This window comes from Neophocaena asiaeorientalis, unplaced genomic scaffold (assembly GCF_003031525.2).
Source record: "Neophocaena asiaeorientalis asiaeorientalis breed wild unplaced genomic scaffold, Neophocaena_asiaeorientalis_V1.1 scaffold149, whole genome shotgun sequence".
Lineage (NCBI taxonomy): Eukaryota > Metazoa > Chordata > Mammalia > Artiodactyla > Phocoenidae > Neophocaena > Neophocaena asiaeorientalis.
This window is the reverse complement of record NW_020174442.1, coordinates 354,160-368,821: the sequence shown is the minus strand read 5'-3', so window position 1 is coordinate 368,821 and position 14,662 is coordinate 354,160. Positions and strand designations below refer to the sequence as shown.

At 35.4% G+C, this 14,662-nt stretch overlaps 1 protein-coding gene across 1 annotated transcript in view; it reads left to right on the top strand.

The window, feature by feature from the left end:
• Window positions 1-14,662, top strand: part of SLC27A6 (solute carrier family 27 member 6) — a 60,275-nt gene that overhangs the window by 34,898 nt on the left and 10,715 nt on the right. The window contains exon 6 of the mRNA XM_024757190.1: window positions 7,298-7,492. Within this exon, the coding sequence (XP_024612958.1) occupies window positions 7,298-7,492 (195 nt within the window). The remainder of the gene's footprint in view (window positions 1-7,297; window positions 7,493-14,662) is intronic.

Genomic DNA, 14,662 nt, shown 5'->3' with positions numbered 1-14,662 from the left:
AAAAAATTAAATTAAAGAAGCCTTCAGGAGACTTATGGACAGAGAGGAGATTCTTTAAATTATAGATGGGCATTAGGAAGATTTGGTTGTATTTTAGATGATTTACCACTAATTTCACAAATCACCTTCAAAATGGACGCATATAAGACCAAATATAATTAGCAAACCTCAGACCCTCCTCTTAATTTCCATAAACTCCAGGGTGATGTTTGAAGGCTCCCTTTGCCAATCTTGATGATTTTTTTCTTCCATACATTTGTCGTTCTGCTGACCCTCCTTTTCCATTTCCCTGACCATAATCTGGGTTCCTCCTCTAATCATCTTTTATCTGGACCACTTTAGCTGCTATCTCTGACTCCTGCCAACCTCCCAGTCCATCGTGCCAGTTGATGCTGGGTTAATGTTGCTATTACTTCAGGCTCTGCTTGATCCCTTCCCTTGGCTTCCAGTCATCTTCCAGGGTTACCAAGAGAGCTTCACAACATCACTACCTGGGTAGGATTTTTAAAAAGGCTCATCTGAACAATATTTTGCCCTCCTACCAAAATGCTCAATGAGTATAAGAAACTCTACACCTGCTTTACAAATAAAACCAACTCGCAGTTATTTCCAATGAGATAAAGCATTTCTTAAGAAGAAATAGAATGAACTTAAATGGGAATCTGGATGAGGAAGCTTCACCAATTTGTAACACCAGTGTGTTGTCCAGTTTACCTGGTGGTGCTTAATGCGTGTAAATATTAAGTTGATTTTTTTTTTACTTTTTTTTTTTATAATTTAGGGCAGAGGTCAGCAAGCTTTATCTGTAAAGCACTAGATTAGTAAACATTTTAGGCTTTGTGAATCATGCTGTCTCTGTTACAACTACTTAATTCTACCTCTGTATTGCAAAAGCAGGATAGAAAATCCATATAAATGGGTGTAACTGTGTTCTAATAAAAATTTATTTACAAAAACAGGAAGTAGGGACTTCCCTGGTGGCACAATGGGTAAGACTTTGCACTCCCAATACAGGGGGCCTGGGTTTGATCCCCGGTCAGGGAACTGGATCCCACATGCATGCTGCAACTAAGAGTTCATATGCCACAGCTAAGAAGCCAGTGAGCTGCAACTAAGAAGCCCGTGAACCGCAGCTAAGGAGCCCACCTGCCACAACTAAGACCCAGTGCAACCAAAAAAAAACAGGAAGTAGGCTGGATTTAGCCCCTGCTAACCCTTGATAACATTTATGATAACACCTTATTGTGTATTATATATCTTTTAGGTAAAAAGTTTCCATTCCTGGGCAAACTAGTTTTTTTAAAACTTCTGTTTATCTCTCTCTCTCTCCATTATGTATATACATGTGATTGTGTGTGTGCCAAAAATAACTATAGGCATGTACTGTACGTGGAGCAGTGTACAGTGAAGCAGAGGCAGAGCGGCTCCGCGAGCTCCTCTCTCTCCACTTTGCCATAGAGAACCCCTGACTGGCCGCTGAGGGCGAGCCACACATACGCTGTCATGCCCGGCAAACCCGTGAGGTCACTATCATTTGACAAAGGCTTTGCTGCAGTTCATCTTCCTCCCTGTGTACTTTCTGTTTGCCTTCCTGGAATTCTGCTGCATCACAGAAGCTGGAAGTTCTGATGTTCCATTGAAATCACATTGGAAACTCTTGATTTGACTGGCTCTTCGTACTGCAGCCAGGAGTCAGTGCTGTGCCTCTCAGGTGGGAGAGCCAACTTCAGGACATCCTCCACAAGAGACCTCCCAGTTCCATGTAATATCAAATGGCGAAAATCTCCCAGAGATCTCCATCTCAACACCAGCACCCAGGTTCACTCAACGACCAGCAAGCTACAGTGCTGGACACCCTATGCCAAGCAACTAGCAAGACAGGAACACAACCCCACCCATTAGCAGAGAGGCTGCCTAAAATCATAATAAGTCCACAGACACCGCAAAACACACCACCAGACATGGACCTGCCCACCAGAAAGACAAGATCCAGCCTCATCCACCAGAACACAGGCACTAGTCCCCTCCACCAGGAGGTCTACACAACCCACTGAACCAACCTTAGCCACTGGGGACAGACACCAAAAACAACGGGAATTACGAACCTGCAGCCTATAAAAAGGAGACCCCAAACACAGTACGATAAGCAAAATGAGAAGACAGAAAAACACACAGAAGAAGAAGGAGCAAGATAAAAACCCACCAGACCTAACAAATGAAGAGGAAATAGGCAGTCTACCTGAAAAAGAATTCAGAATAATGGTAGTAAAGATGATCCAAAATCTTGGAAATAGAATAGACAAAATGCAAGAAACATTTAACAAGGACCTAGAAGAACTACAGATGAAACAAGCAACGATGAACAACACAATAAATGAAATTAAAAATAATCTAGAGGGGATCAATAGCAGAATAACTGTGGCAGAAGAACGGATAAGTGACCTGGAAGATAAAATAGTGGAAATAATTACTGCAGAGCAGAATAAAGAAAAAAGAATGAAAAGAACTGAGGACAGTCTCAGAGACCTTTGGGACAACATTAAACGCACCAACATTCGAATTATAGGTGTTCCAGAAGTAGAAGAGAAAAAGAAAGGGACTGAAAAAATATTTGAAGAGATTATAGTTGAAAACTTCCCTAATATGGGAAAGGAAATAGTTAATCAAGTCATGGAAGCACAGAGCGTCCCATACAGGATAAATCCAAAGAGAAACACGCCAAGACACATGAATCAAACTGTCAAAAATTAAATACAAAGAAAGCATATTAAAAGCAGCAAGGAAAAAACAACAAATAACACACAAGGGAATCCCCATAAGGTTAACAGTTGATCTTTCAGCAGAAACTCTGCAAGCCAGAAGGGACTGGCAGGACATATTTAAAGTGAAGAAGGAGAAAAAGCTGCAACCAAGATTACTCTAGGCAACAAGGATCTCATTTAGATTTGATGGAGAAATTCAAACCTTTACAGACAAACAAAAACTGACAGAGTTCAGCACCGCCAAACCAGCTTTACAACAAATGCTAAAGGAACTTCTCTAGGCAAGACACAAAGAGAAGGAAAGACCTACAATAACGAACCCAAAACAATTAAGAATCACATATATACAATGGAATATTACTCAGCCATAAAAAAAACGAAATTGAGCTATCTGTAATGAGGTGGATGGACCTAGAGTCTGTCATACAGAGTGAAATAAGTCAGAAAGAGAAGGACAAATACCATATGCTAACACTTATATATGGAATTTCTGACCACCTAGAGCGGTGGGATAGGGAGGGTGGGAGGGAGGGAGATGCAAGAGGGATGAGATATGGGAACATATTTATATTTATATGTTTAACTGATTCACTTTGTTATAAAGCAGAAACTAACACACCATTGTAAAGCAATTTTGCTCCAGTAAAAAAATATAAAAAATAAGTATATCTGTATATTTTGATCTTGCTACAGAGCTTCATATAATTTTTATATGATTATTATAGATAAAGGAATCATATTATTTTCATATATATATATTTCCATGCTCCTGATTTTAATCTGGTAAACAAAAATCTGAATAATGTCACTGAAACTAGATTATATCTCAATAAACTGAAAATAACTAATTTATATCTCTTATATCAATTGTCATTTGTATTTTACTGTTTTAGGAGTGCATGCATATCAACAACAGAAGAAATATGCATTTTCTTTTTTCCCACAACACTAAGTAATGAATCTGTTGATCTTTCTTCATACTCCTCAAAGCATGATATTCTGGGCTTTCTTTTAAATGAAAGGAAAATAGAATAAATATTTAAATACTTTAAATAAATACATATCTTGAGAATTAAATGCATGACTTTGAAATTTCTAGACAAAAACCTTATCCTAGTTTTGATGATTTTATTTTCTATATCAGTTGAATGACTCTGGATGAATATTATTATTTAGTAAGCTGGTATAGCTATATATCCCACACAGGTTAAAGTCTATGGAATTTGGTTTGTAAACCACCTTCTTATTGGTTTTCCAGAGTGTGCCAATTCATTTTATAAATAATACTTGCTAAAACTCATCTCTAACCTGAAAAGCATCCAAGAATCATGCCATATAAAAGATTGTTCTTTGGACTTCCCTGGTGGTGCAGTGGTTAAGAATCTGCCTGCCAATGCAGGGTTTGATCCCTGGTCCAGGAAGATCCCACACGCTGCGGAGCAACTAAGCCCGTGCACCACAACTACTGAGCCTGTGCTCTAGAGCCCATGAGCCACAACTACTGAGCCCACGTGCTGCAACTACTGAAGCCAACGCTCCTAGAGCCCATGCTCAGCAACAAGAGGAGCCACCGCAATGAGAAGCAGCAACAAAGAGTAGCCCCTGCTTGCCACAGCTAGAGAAAGCCTGCGCGCAGCATTGAAGACCCAACGCAGCCAAAAAAACTTAATTAAAAGAATAATAAGTAAAAATAAAAGATTGTTCTCTGTTAAAGCAGAATAAATACTTAGATTTTCAACACTACTGTTTTATATATGAAAATGGCAGTGAAAAATCCAAGAGCTAGTTCCATGCCAGGTCGGCAATACTGGACATGCCCATGGGAGTTGGAACCAGGACAGAATTGCTCCTGGTAGTATTTAGTGGTAGAAAATAATCGTCTGTCTTGGAAGTAGCTACTTTGATTGAGTGAGGTTTTTTGTTTGTTTGTTTTGTTTGTTTGTTTTTTTCTATCAGTGGAATATTTACCTTAAACCCTTAAGGGTTTAAGGGCCTAATTAAATCCACAAGTCAGATTCTGATGTATCCACACCTCGGCTCTTATTTTATTTTTTTAATTTAATTTTTATTTTATTAAATTAGTACTTTTACAATTCTGAAAAATCAAATAGTACTCTCAAGAAAACAATACCCCCTCCTATCAATACTTGACCTCTAGAGGTAAACATATTTAATTATTTTAAGATATTTTGGTTTTTATTTACTTCCATATTTCTTAATAAAACATATATGCTACTATTTCTTGATTTTTCAGTCTTAACTATCATCTACCTGGCTTCTTACTCACATATTCACACACATATGTTTCTTCTCCCTCTATGGCACCAATCTAATTATGATCATTTTAAAATACTTTGATAATAAGTTTTTTCATTATAAAAATTATATATATATTATTCATAGCTGACACATAATGTATTTAAAATATAATAACAATTTTTAACTTTTTATTACTGAAAATAATTGACTTTTTAAATTTTGCTTTCTAAATGCCTGTTACTAATTCATCTCTCCATCATAACCCAAATTTCTGAATATGATTTAACAGCACTTCAAGTATTTTTAATCAATTTTATTTGTTTTCTTCTTGAAGATATTCCCCCTAGTTGTCATCAAAAAATCAGTCATTGTCCTACCAAATGTGAACAATATTCTGATTTCTACCTCTGTAGATTAGTTTGGCTCTGAGATCTCACCATTTAGTATTCAGGCTTGCATTGAACTTACTGTTTTCAGTAGATTCCTGCATCTGAAATGGTGTCTGGTTGGGCTTCTCCAGAGAGTGTCTCCAGTATTTGACCAGTGTGCAGAGGTCAGACTCCCAGATGTATTATCTGAATCAGGGTGTCTAGGGGTACAGATGCTTCTTAAACAAATTTCCAACCAAGTCTTCTGCCTTGCTCATTTTTTTTGTTGTTTCCTTGACACTCTTAGGAGCATGTGTTGCATTCCCAACTGTGGGCTTAGATTTCAGAATTAACTACTCTGCTTAGTCTCATGCCTTTTATCTATTCACCTTTCAGTTTGTAAAATTACCTTTCTTTCACATTCTCTTTTTTCTTGAGAGTTAATAGATTAAAATCTCCTTTAAGACGGAAAAGGAACTAAGGTAAAGAATGTTCATTGGACCATTTTTAACTGTGTCAGGGACAATTGATTTCTCTATTATTGTTGTCTATTTATTGTTATTTCTTGTTATTTTGTATTACTTTTGTAAGGTTGGAGGTACTTCAGAAGGAATCATGGATTTACCATGACTAAGCTGATATTATATTCTTACTCTAATTTTTTAATTGAGGTATAACTGACATAAAACATATAGTTTCAGGTGTACAATGTAATGCTTCAATAGACTGTATATATTGCAAATTGATCACCAATATAAGTCTAATTAACATTCAACACCATACATAGTTGCAAATTTTCTTTTTCTTGTGATGAGAACTTTAAGATTTACAGTTGACCCTTGAATAGCATGGGTTTGAGCTGTGCCTGTCCACTTATATGCAGTTTTTTTTCAGTAGTAAATATCACAGTACTACATGATCTGCAGTTGGTTGAATCTGTGGATGTGGAACCGGTGATACTGAGAACCAACTAGAAATTCCATTTGGATTTTCTACTTCATGGAGGGTCCTTGTCCCTAATCCCTGGTTGTTCAAGGGTCAACTCTACTCTTTTAGCAACTTTCAGATATGCAATTCAGTATTGTTAATTATAGTCACCACGCTGTACAGTACATCCCCAGGACTTATTTATTTTATAACTAGAAATTTGTACCTTTTGACCCCCTTTACCCATTTTTGCCCACTCCTCACCCTGCCCCTGGCAACCACCAATCTGTTCTCTGCTCAGGGTTTTGGGTTTTTGTTTTGGCTGTTGTTTGTTTTTTTTAGATGCCACATATATGTGAGATCATACAGAATTTGTCTTTCTTTGTCTGACTTATTTCACTTAGCATAATGCCCTCAAGGTCCATCCATGTTGTCACAAATGGTAAGATTTCATTCTTCTTTATGACCGAATAATATTCCATTGTGTATATACCACATTTTCTTCATTCATCTATTGATGGGCATTTAGGTTGCTTCCATGTCTTGGCTATTGTAAATAATGCTGCAATGAACATGGGGTGCAGTATCTTTTCGAATTAGAGTTTTTGTTTTCTTCAGATAAATACCCAGGAGTGGAATTGTTGGACCATATGGTAGTTCTACTTTTAATTTTTTGAGGAACCTCCATTCTGGTAAGGAAGAAAGCATATTTCAGGAAAAATAAGACTTCAGCATCTCAAATTTAGGAAGCGATTTTGCCAGATATAGGGAAATAAAGCTGTATTACTCTGGACCAGTGTTAGTTTCATTAGCTATTGGACTTAGTTCTGCCATGGACTTACATGATATTTTTTTTACTCCTTTGCATTATTGCACACATGCAACTTACTTCTGGATGGTTCTTATTTAAGTAATAGCAATGAAAGAAAAAATTGGGAACTGGAAATAATAAATTACTAGTAAAATCTTTTCTTCTAACAGAGAGAAGGAGAAAAAGATCATTGTGTACGTTTGGCAGTTGGAAATGGCATGCGGAGTGACGTATGGAGAGAATTTTTAGACAGATTTGGAGATATTAAGATGTGTGAGCTTTATGGAGCTACTGAAGGAAACATTTGTTTCATGAATCACACTGGGAAAATTGGATCAGTTGGGAGAGTGAATTTCCTTCACAAAGTAAGTAAAATATTTTCTTTACAAAAGAAATATATTGAGATCTGCTAACCTCTCCTCTAGACTTTGTGCTTGTAAATTATGCTAAATATTATCACCTTTTTTTAAATTTGAGAACATCTATAAATAACATAGTGGCCTCTAGATGAACTGTGGTGCCATAGACTGTGAAAACCTCAATTATCTCCCATCTTTTCCCCCTGTCATATGGGAATAATGATAGTTAGTTCTTTTGTTCAGTTTTCAAATTTAATGATATAATGTATAAACAAGCATAGGTCCCAATATATATTAATTTGACTCCATTTTCTGTGTTTTCAATCCACTATTTCTACTTTCCATTCATTTTTATATCACTCAAAAATTATATGTAGGCTTCTAATACATGGTTTCCTTAAAAAGTATGTCAAGATATCACTAAAATTTTTAAAGTAGCCAAAAAATTACCTTCTTAGGAGTAAAAGACAGCTAATTTCTCAATAGCAACCATGGAAGACAAAATATAGTGGACAGATATCTTCAACTTGTTTGGAGGAAATAATTATCAAAATAGAATTCATATTCAACAATAGTATTTTTAAATAATAAAAATGAAAATTTTAAAAAAGTATCAAAATTTATATAACCTCAAGGGGAAATAAACAAATCTAGAATCATAGTAGAATATTTTATTTTAGCTCTTTACTATTTGATAGAACATGCAAAAAGTTTTTTCAATGACATAGTGTATTAGAATAATACAATAACTAAACTATTTGAACTAATGAACATATATAGGACACTGCATTTAAAAACTGCAGAATATCCATTATTTTTAAGTGTTTATCACACATTCACAAAGGTTACAGGACTACATAGGGAATTCCAGCAAATTTCATAGGCTTGAGTATATATGGATTATGTTCTCTGACCACAGTTTAATTAAGATAGAAATGTTTAAAATAACAGCTAGATCATCTCCTATATATTTGGAGATGAAACATCTCTAAATTTCTGAGTCAAAGAAAAAATCATAATAGAAAAATAGAAATAGAAAATAATTTAAGCTGAATCATAATGAAAATGTTACACTTCAAAGCTCAGATAAAAATAGCTGAAAATTAGTGAGCTAAATATCCATTTCTGTAAGTTAATTTTAAAAAACAACTAAAATAAACTCAAAGAGTATAAAAGGTAGGAAGTAATAAAAGCATAATTTAAAAAAGTAAAAAGAAACATTTAGTGAGGATTATCAAAAGAGATAAAAGTATAAATTTTAAAGAGTAAAGAAATAGATTCAAAGCTGGTATAAATTGCCCTAATGTTTGAAACTTAAAGAAGGTACAAACTATTTTTATAATGTGTTTTATGGGACTGTGAGGGTCTTGTTGACATTTCAGAAATACATGTGTGTTGCGAACAAAAATAATTGGGGGAAAGTAAGTGCTGGTATTACCGAGTATTATTACATTCTTTACAGTTAATTTTCTCAATGGATTGCACTGGTTCCGTTAAAAATTTGGTATTCATAATTAAAGCTTTTTGGTGAAGCTGAGTCATTCCTAAGTAATCATGTAATAGGAATACAATGAAGATTTATATTTTGTATTACTGGCTTGACCTCATTATAATTTTCTAATATCTTAAAGTCCCTGTCAGACTGTTATAATGTCCATAATGCAGGAAGTTATGATTGTCTCCAATTTATTTGGGCAACTTCTGATTTTTTTTTCTGTTTTTTTTTTTTCCAGTTTGAAAATGAAAAAAAAGTACCCAATGTCATATGAATTCTAGTCTTTTATCATTTCATTTGCATGTTGTTTCATCACATAGCAGGTAATCAGAAAAAAATTGGACCAATAACTGTTTCATAACTATGTGAGGAGATTTAAGTGCATCTCTCAAAAATTTAAACTTATTGGAGGCTTACACTTACCATCTGAGAGAGGAATCAGCCTCTAAATGGAGATAGGATGTTAAAACTGAAAGAAAAAGATGAAGCAGCAACAGAGTTCCTCTGACCCAAATGTCCTTCTTCTGTGCTATGCTTACTATTTAAATGCATGAAACTGAAGGGAGGTGTGTCCCATATATGCCCCCAAAGCAAAAAATATAAAAAACTTAGTGACAGTGCATTTGAGAGACAAATCCAAGTAAAAATTGGGGACTGCCATCTCCTTTTCTATGCCCAGTAATAATAATTGGGAAGGAACAAACATGAAATCCATAGAGGAAATAAAACTTGAAAGAAAGGGAGAAAATGAATCTAAAAAAAAAACAGCTAAAAATATATGGATGAATATCAAAATAATAAGTCCCCCCAAATGGCCAGAAAATGTTTAGAAAAACAATTTCCCATAGGTTCAAAAAATTGTAATAATATTCTCTTTAAACATAAGAGCTCAAAGGAAAATGCAAGGAAATCATAGATCAACAAATGGAGTTGGAAAGTAGACACGCTCAACCCAAAGGAAAAAGAATAAAAGGGAAAAATGAAAATATTACAGAGTTGAACTGAAGGACTGAAGGACTTAAAAATAAACAGGACTGAAGACATTGTTAGCAAGATGGATGGGATTAAGGAGTCACACAGATGTAAAGAATAAGCAAATAATAATATAAAATAAATTAAAAAGGTAAAATTTGAAAGCATAGACAATGATCTGACATGTGCTTCATTCATGTTCTGGTAGAAGAAAACAAATCAAAGTGAAAAAAACTATTTGAAACCTAATAGAAGAAAACTTCCTGAAAATAAAGATTTGAGTCTTTAGCAAAAGAGCACATTATGTTCCAGGGGGAAAAAATATGGTACAGAATGATCATCAGGAAATATATATATTCTGGTGAAATTACTGAACGTAAATTGAAGAACCATAAGAAGATGCTAAGGCAGAAAAAGCAAAAGATGTACAAAGTATACGGTGAAGATGGGAAATGTCTCAGGCATCTTTCAAAACAAAAACATTACACTCAGTGCCCCCCCAAAAAGAACGTAATGTTTTCACCTAAGAATATTAGTTCTAACAAACTTGTCCTACAAGTCCAAAGGCAACAAAGTAGTGTTCTCAAACTTTTAAGAAATCAGAGAATATAATTCCCATGTACTTACAGGAATATACTACTTCTTTATATTCACTGAATGAAAAATTCTAGTGAACCTGAAGATAAAGCAGTTTAGAAATTGAAGGAACCACCTTCAGTTGAAAGGTTTGCTTGAATCCACTTAAATATAGAGGATTGAAAAGCTCTGAATTATGTTTGTAGGTCGAATGGAAGTATAAATCCTGACAATATAAAAATACTTATAACTTAAAAAAATGAGAATTGTGTGGGAGGAGAGAAGAAGGTATAAGTATTGATTATCTCATCTTTTATGGTGGTAAATCCATAGATACAAAGTAAAGATAAAGTATGAGACTTAATAAAAAGGCTCCTTTTGCTCACATTTGTATAAACTTTTTTTATTGTCTTAAAGTAGGCATCTTTTAGAGACTAAGAAATTTAGCCAACTGTGAAGTTAGAAAACAGTTCACGTGGGACCGCCTTCACATCTAACATCAGTTGCAGCTTGGGAGTCCCTAAGACCACCTTTAAGTTTGATAATTCACTGGAAGGAACACAAAACTCACCAAAAGCCGTATAATAGTTACAGTTTATTACACCTAAAGAATATAGATTAACATCAGTCAAGGGCAGGAGCAGTAGGGTAGAATCCAGGAGGGTACCAAATGCAAGGCTTCCAGTTGTCCTCTCCTGTGAAGTCCGGAGGATATTACTCTCCTGGAATTGATGTGTGACAATACATGGAGTATTGCCAACTCAGGAAGCTCACCCAGCCTTGATGTCCAGAGTCTTTTGCGGGGGCTCAATCTTTTAAATCTAGTTGGCTGCCTCTGTGGTCAGCCTCCACCTCCAGTCCCTCAGGAGGTCAAGCTGGGTGACCCAAAGCCCCAACTCTACATAACATTATTGGCATGGCTCAGAGACCCACTCTCGATCATAGAGTTACTATCTGGTTGCCCAAGGTCCTTAGGCAAATAAAAAGTCCTGTCCCTCATGACATTGTGAGAGATTATCTCCCAGAAGCTGAGAGCAAAGGCCAGGTCTCTAATTAAATTTGTGGTTAAAGTTAAATTCTTTGACCCCATAGGGACTGGTATCTCTTATGCTAAACACACATTTTAGTTTAACTTTGGTTCCATTTTCTTTTGTTAAATTCAAGAAAATTTAAATTGATTGCATTTACTGGAATGGTGTGGTTTCATTTTTCATAAATTATTTTACTAATCAGTTTCATACCTTTCCCTCTTGATTTAAGTGCATTTGTAATGATGTTCATCAAATGACTTTCTTTATATATATTTATAAGTTTCCAGTGTGCCTGACACAAGTGAGCACAGTGAACAAAACGCACATAAATTCCTGCCCATGTGCAGGTCATGTTCTATTAAGGAAGACAGAAAACAGACAAGATCAATAAATAAAATACAGTCTATAGCACATACTCATTAGTGCAAAAGAGGAAAATTAAACAGGGAAGGGAGATTGTGTGTACGTGCATGTGTACTGGGAGGCGTTTTTGAAAATTTTAGGTAGAATGGCCAGGGATCACTTTATATTGAGAATATATTACACCATGTTAAGAATGGTTTACTTTTGGTTAAAATTTGGGGAAATTTAACTTTTTCTTCTTATTTTTCTGTTTTACTTGATTTTTTAAAAATGATTATTTTTTAAATACAAGTCTGCGAACCATTCAGAAAACTATGCTGTTGCATAATGAGTATTCATAATGTCCCAACTTTATATAATATTACATGTTACTATAGGTATATAAATGTATATTTATGATAGAGAGAGAGATGATAAGTTTATGAGTGTGTGTGTGTGTGTGTGTGTGTGTTTGTATCTTTTAAGGGTCTTCTGTTTAAGGAAACAGAGAAACCACCCTTTATCTATGGTGTGGGATAAATGAGCCTGTCCTGTATAGGTCAAAGCAATGTAGTATAACGCTGAGGCAGAAAATCCTGAGTTGGAATCACTGTACCTACGGCTCTAGTTCCAGCTCTGCCACTACTTGACTTTTTGTCTTTGACAAGTCACTTTCTTCTGGATTCAAAGTCTACTCATTTATTTATAGAGGAAATAATTTTTGTGTTCCCTTTCTAACTTCTAAATTTACAAATCTCAATATGCAAAAGCGTACAGGTATGTGTGGGAACTCCAAGGGCCAGTGTGCACAGTCACATAGATATATGCTGTACAGTTCTGGGGACCCATTTGTCTAGACTGTTACAAATGAGACCCCCTGCAGCTGTGTTCTGGCCATGTATACCTCTTCCTATACCTATACCTGTACATGTATGTATAGTATACATTTAGGAGATACTGAAGTGTGGCATCTGTTTATTTGTGTTATTATAACATAATCATTTTTGTAACCTCATGGGTCCTCTTGAAGGCAGGAAAAAAAATAGAAATCCGTCTAGCTGAAACTTAATGCTCTGATCCAGGCTACTTCTAGAAGATGCAGTGATATATTTAAATTTCATTTGTATTATAAAATTACTCAATTTCTGACCATCAAGTCCCCTCTATCTGATAACAGGCACACTGAACAGTGATTTGGTGTGGAATTAATCTTACTCATGTGTGTGGTTGCCAAATTAATCTAAAAGAAATAATGTTAAAGATGATATTACCAGTTGCTGGGCAAATTTTTCAAAATATAAAGCATGTTAAAACACGAGAGAGTAATAAACAGGACTCTGTTCTAGTTTGGCCGAAATGATAAATGCAGTTCTGGAACCTCTGGAATCTTTCTTTTGACCAGTCATTAGGCAAGTAGCCAATATCCTATTAGCCCAATTACAGACAAAGACCAACAAGATGCAAGCTTGCATTTTAATAAGAATCTTTATGTCAAGAGTAACAATTTTTTTGTTTTGCTGTCTTTCATTGGCCCTCATCTTAAAATAGGATAATATTAATTTCTACCTTATAGGGTTTTTGATGATTAAATTAAAAGCTCTTAGCACAGTGACTGAGACACAGTAAGTACTCAATCAATATTAGTTGCTCTCAGACTTCCCTGGTGGCGCAGTGGTTAAGAATCTGCCCATGAATGCAGGGGACACGGGTTCAATCCCTGATCCGGGAAGATCCCACATGCTGCAGAGCAACTAAGCCCGTGTGCCACAACTACTGAGCCTGTGCTCTGGAGCCCACGAGCCACAACTACTGAAGCCTGAGCGCCTTAGAGCCTGTGCTCCACGTCAAGAGAAGCCATCTCAATGAGATGGCTCATCTCACCGCAACAAAGAGTAGCCCCCATTGCCCCAACTAGAGAAAGCCTACACGCAGCAATGAAGACCCAATACAGCCAAAAATAATAAATAAATAAGTAAATAAATAAATTTATAAAATATATATATTAGTTGCTCTCATTTGTATTTTAATTCAAAGAATGAATTGTGATTGTAGTTACATGCTGACTTTCCTGAGATGTTTGTTTAGTCTTTGATAATAAATTATACTACTACATTTATCTCATTAATTTTATTCGTATTTTCCCATTTGTTCTTTATTTGTTTCTCTCCTTCTCCTCATGCTCCTCCTTCTTCTCTCTTTCTCTCTTTTGTTTGTCCTTCCTAATTATTTTTTCTCACTTCATTTTATCACCTCCATTTTAGTTTACTATGTGCTGGTTCAGCTTAATAAGATTGCTTGTTTAATTGATTGGGAAAACCTCAATTTTCTTATGCATGAAATGAGGGAGTTGGATTGAACCAATCTGCAGTTCTCTCCCAGGGTCAGATTTTGAGGATCTGTGAATCTGCATGACATGGTAATATGAACATTACAAGAGCAGGGGAACTGGAAATATTGGGGGTCAAGGAGAGATGTCCAATTAGCTTGTTTCCTGATGTGATGAGGATGTTCCAACAAATTTCCATCTTACACCACAACTGTGTACAGAAGTACTGAGGGTTAGTTTAAGGACATTAAGTTGAAAGGCCTGGGGAAAAGGTCTAAGTAAGTGACAAAAACAAGTACTTTTGAGGCATCTAGTCCCTTTACAAGGGATGGTAAGTTAAAATACACAACACAATCCTTGCATTCACATAGTTGACGTTTTAGTTCTATTAAAACTTTCCATTTCAAGGGATGTTTGAAAGATTGCAAAAAAGA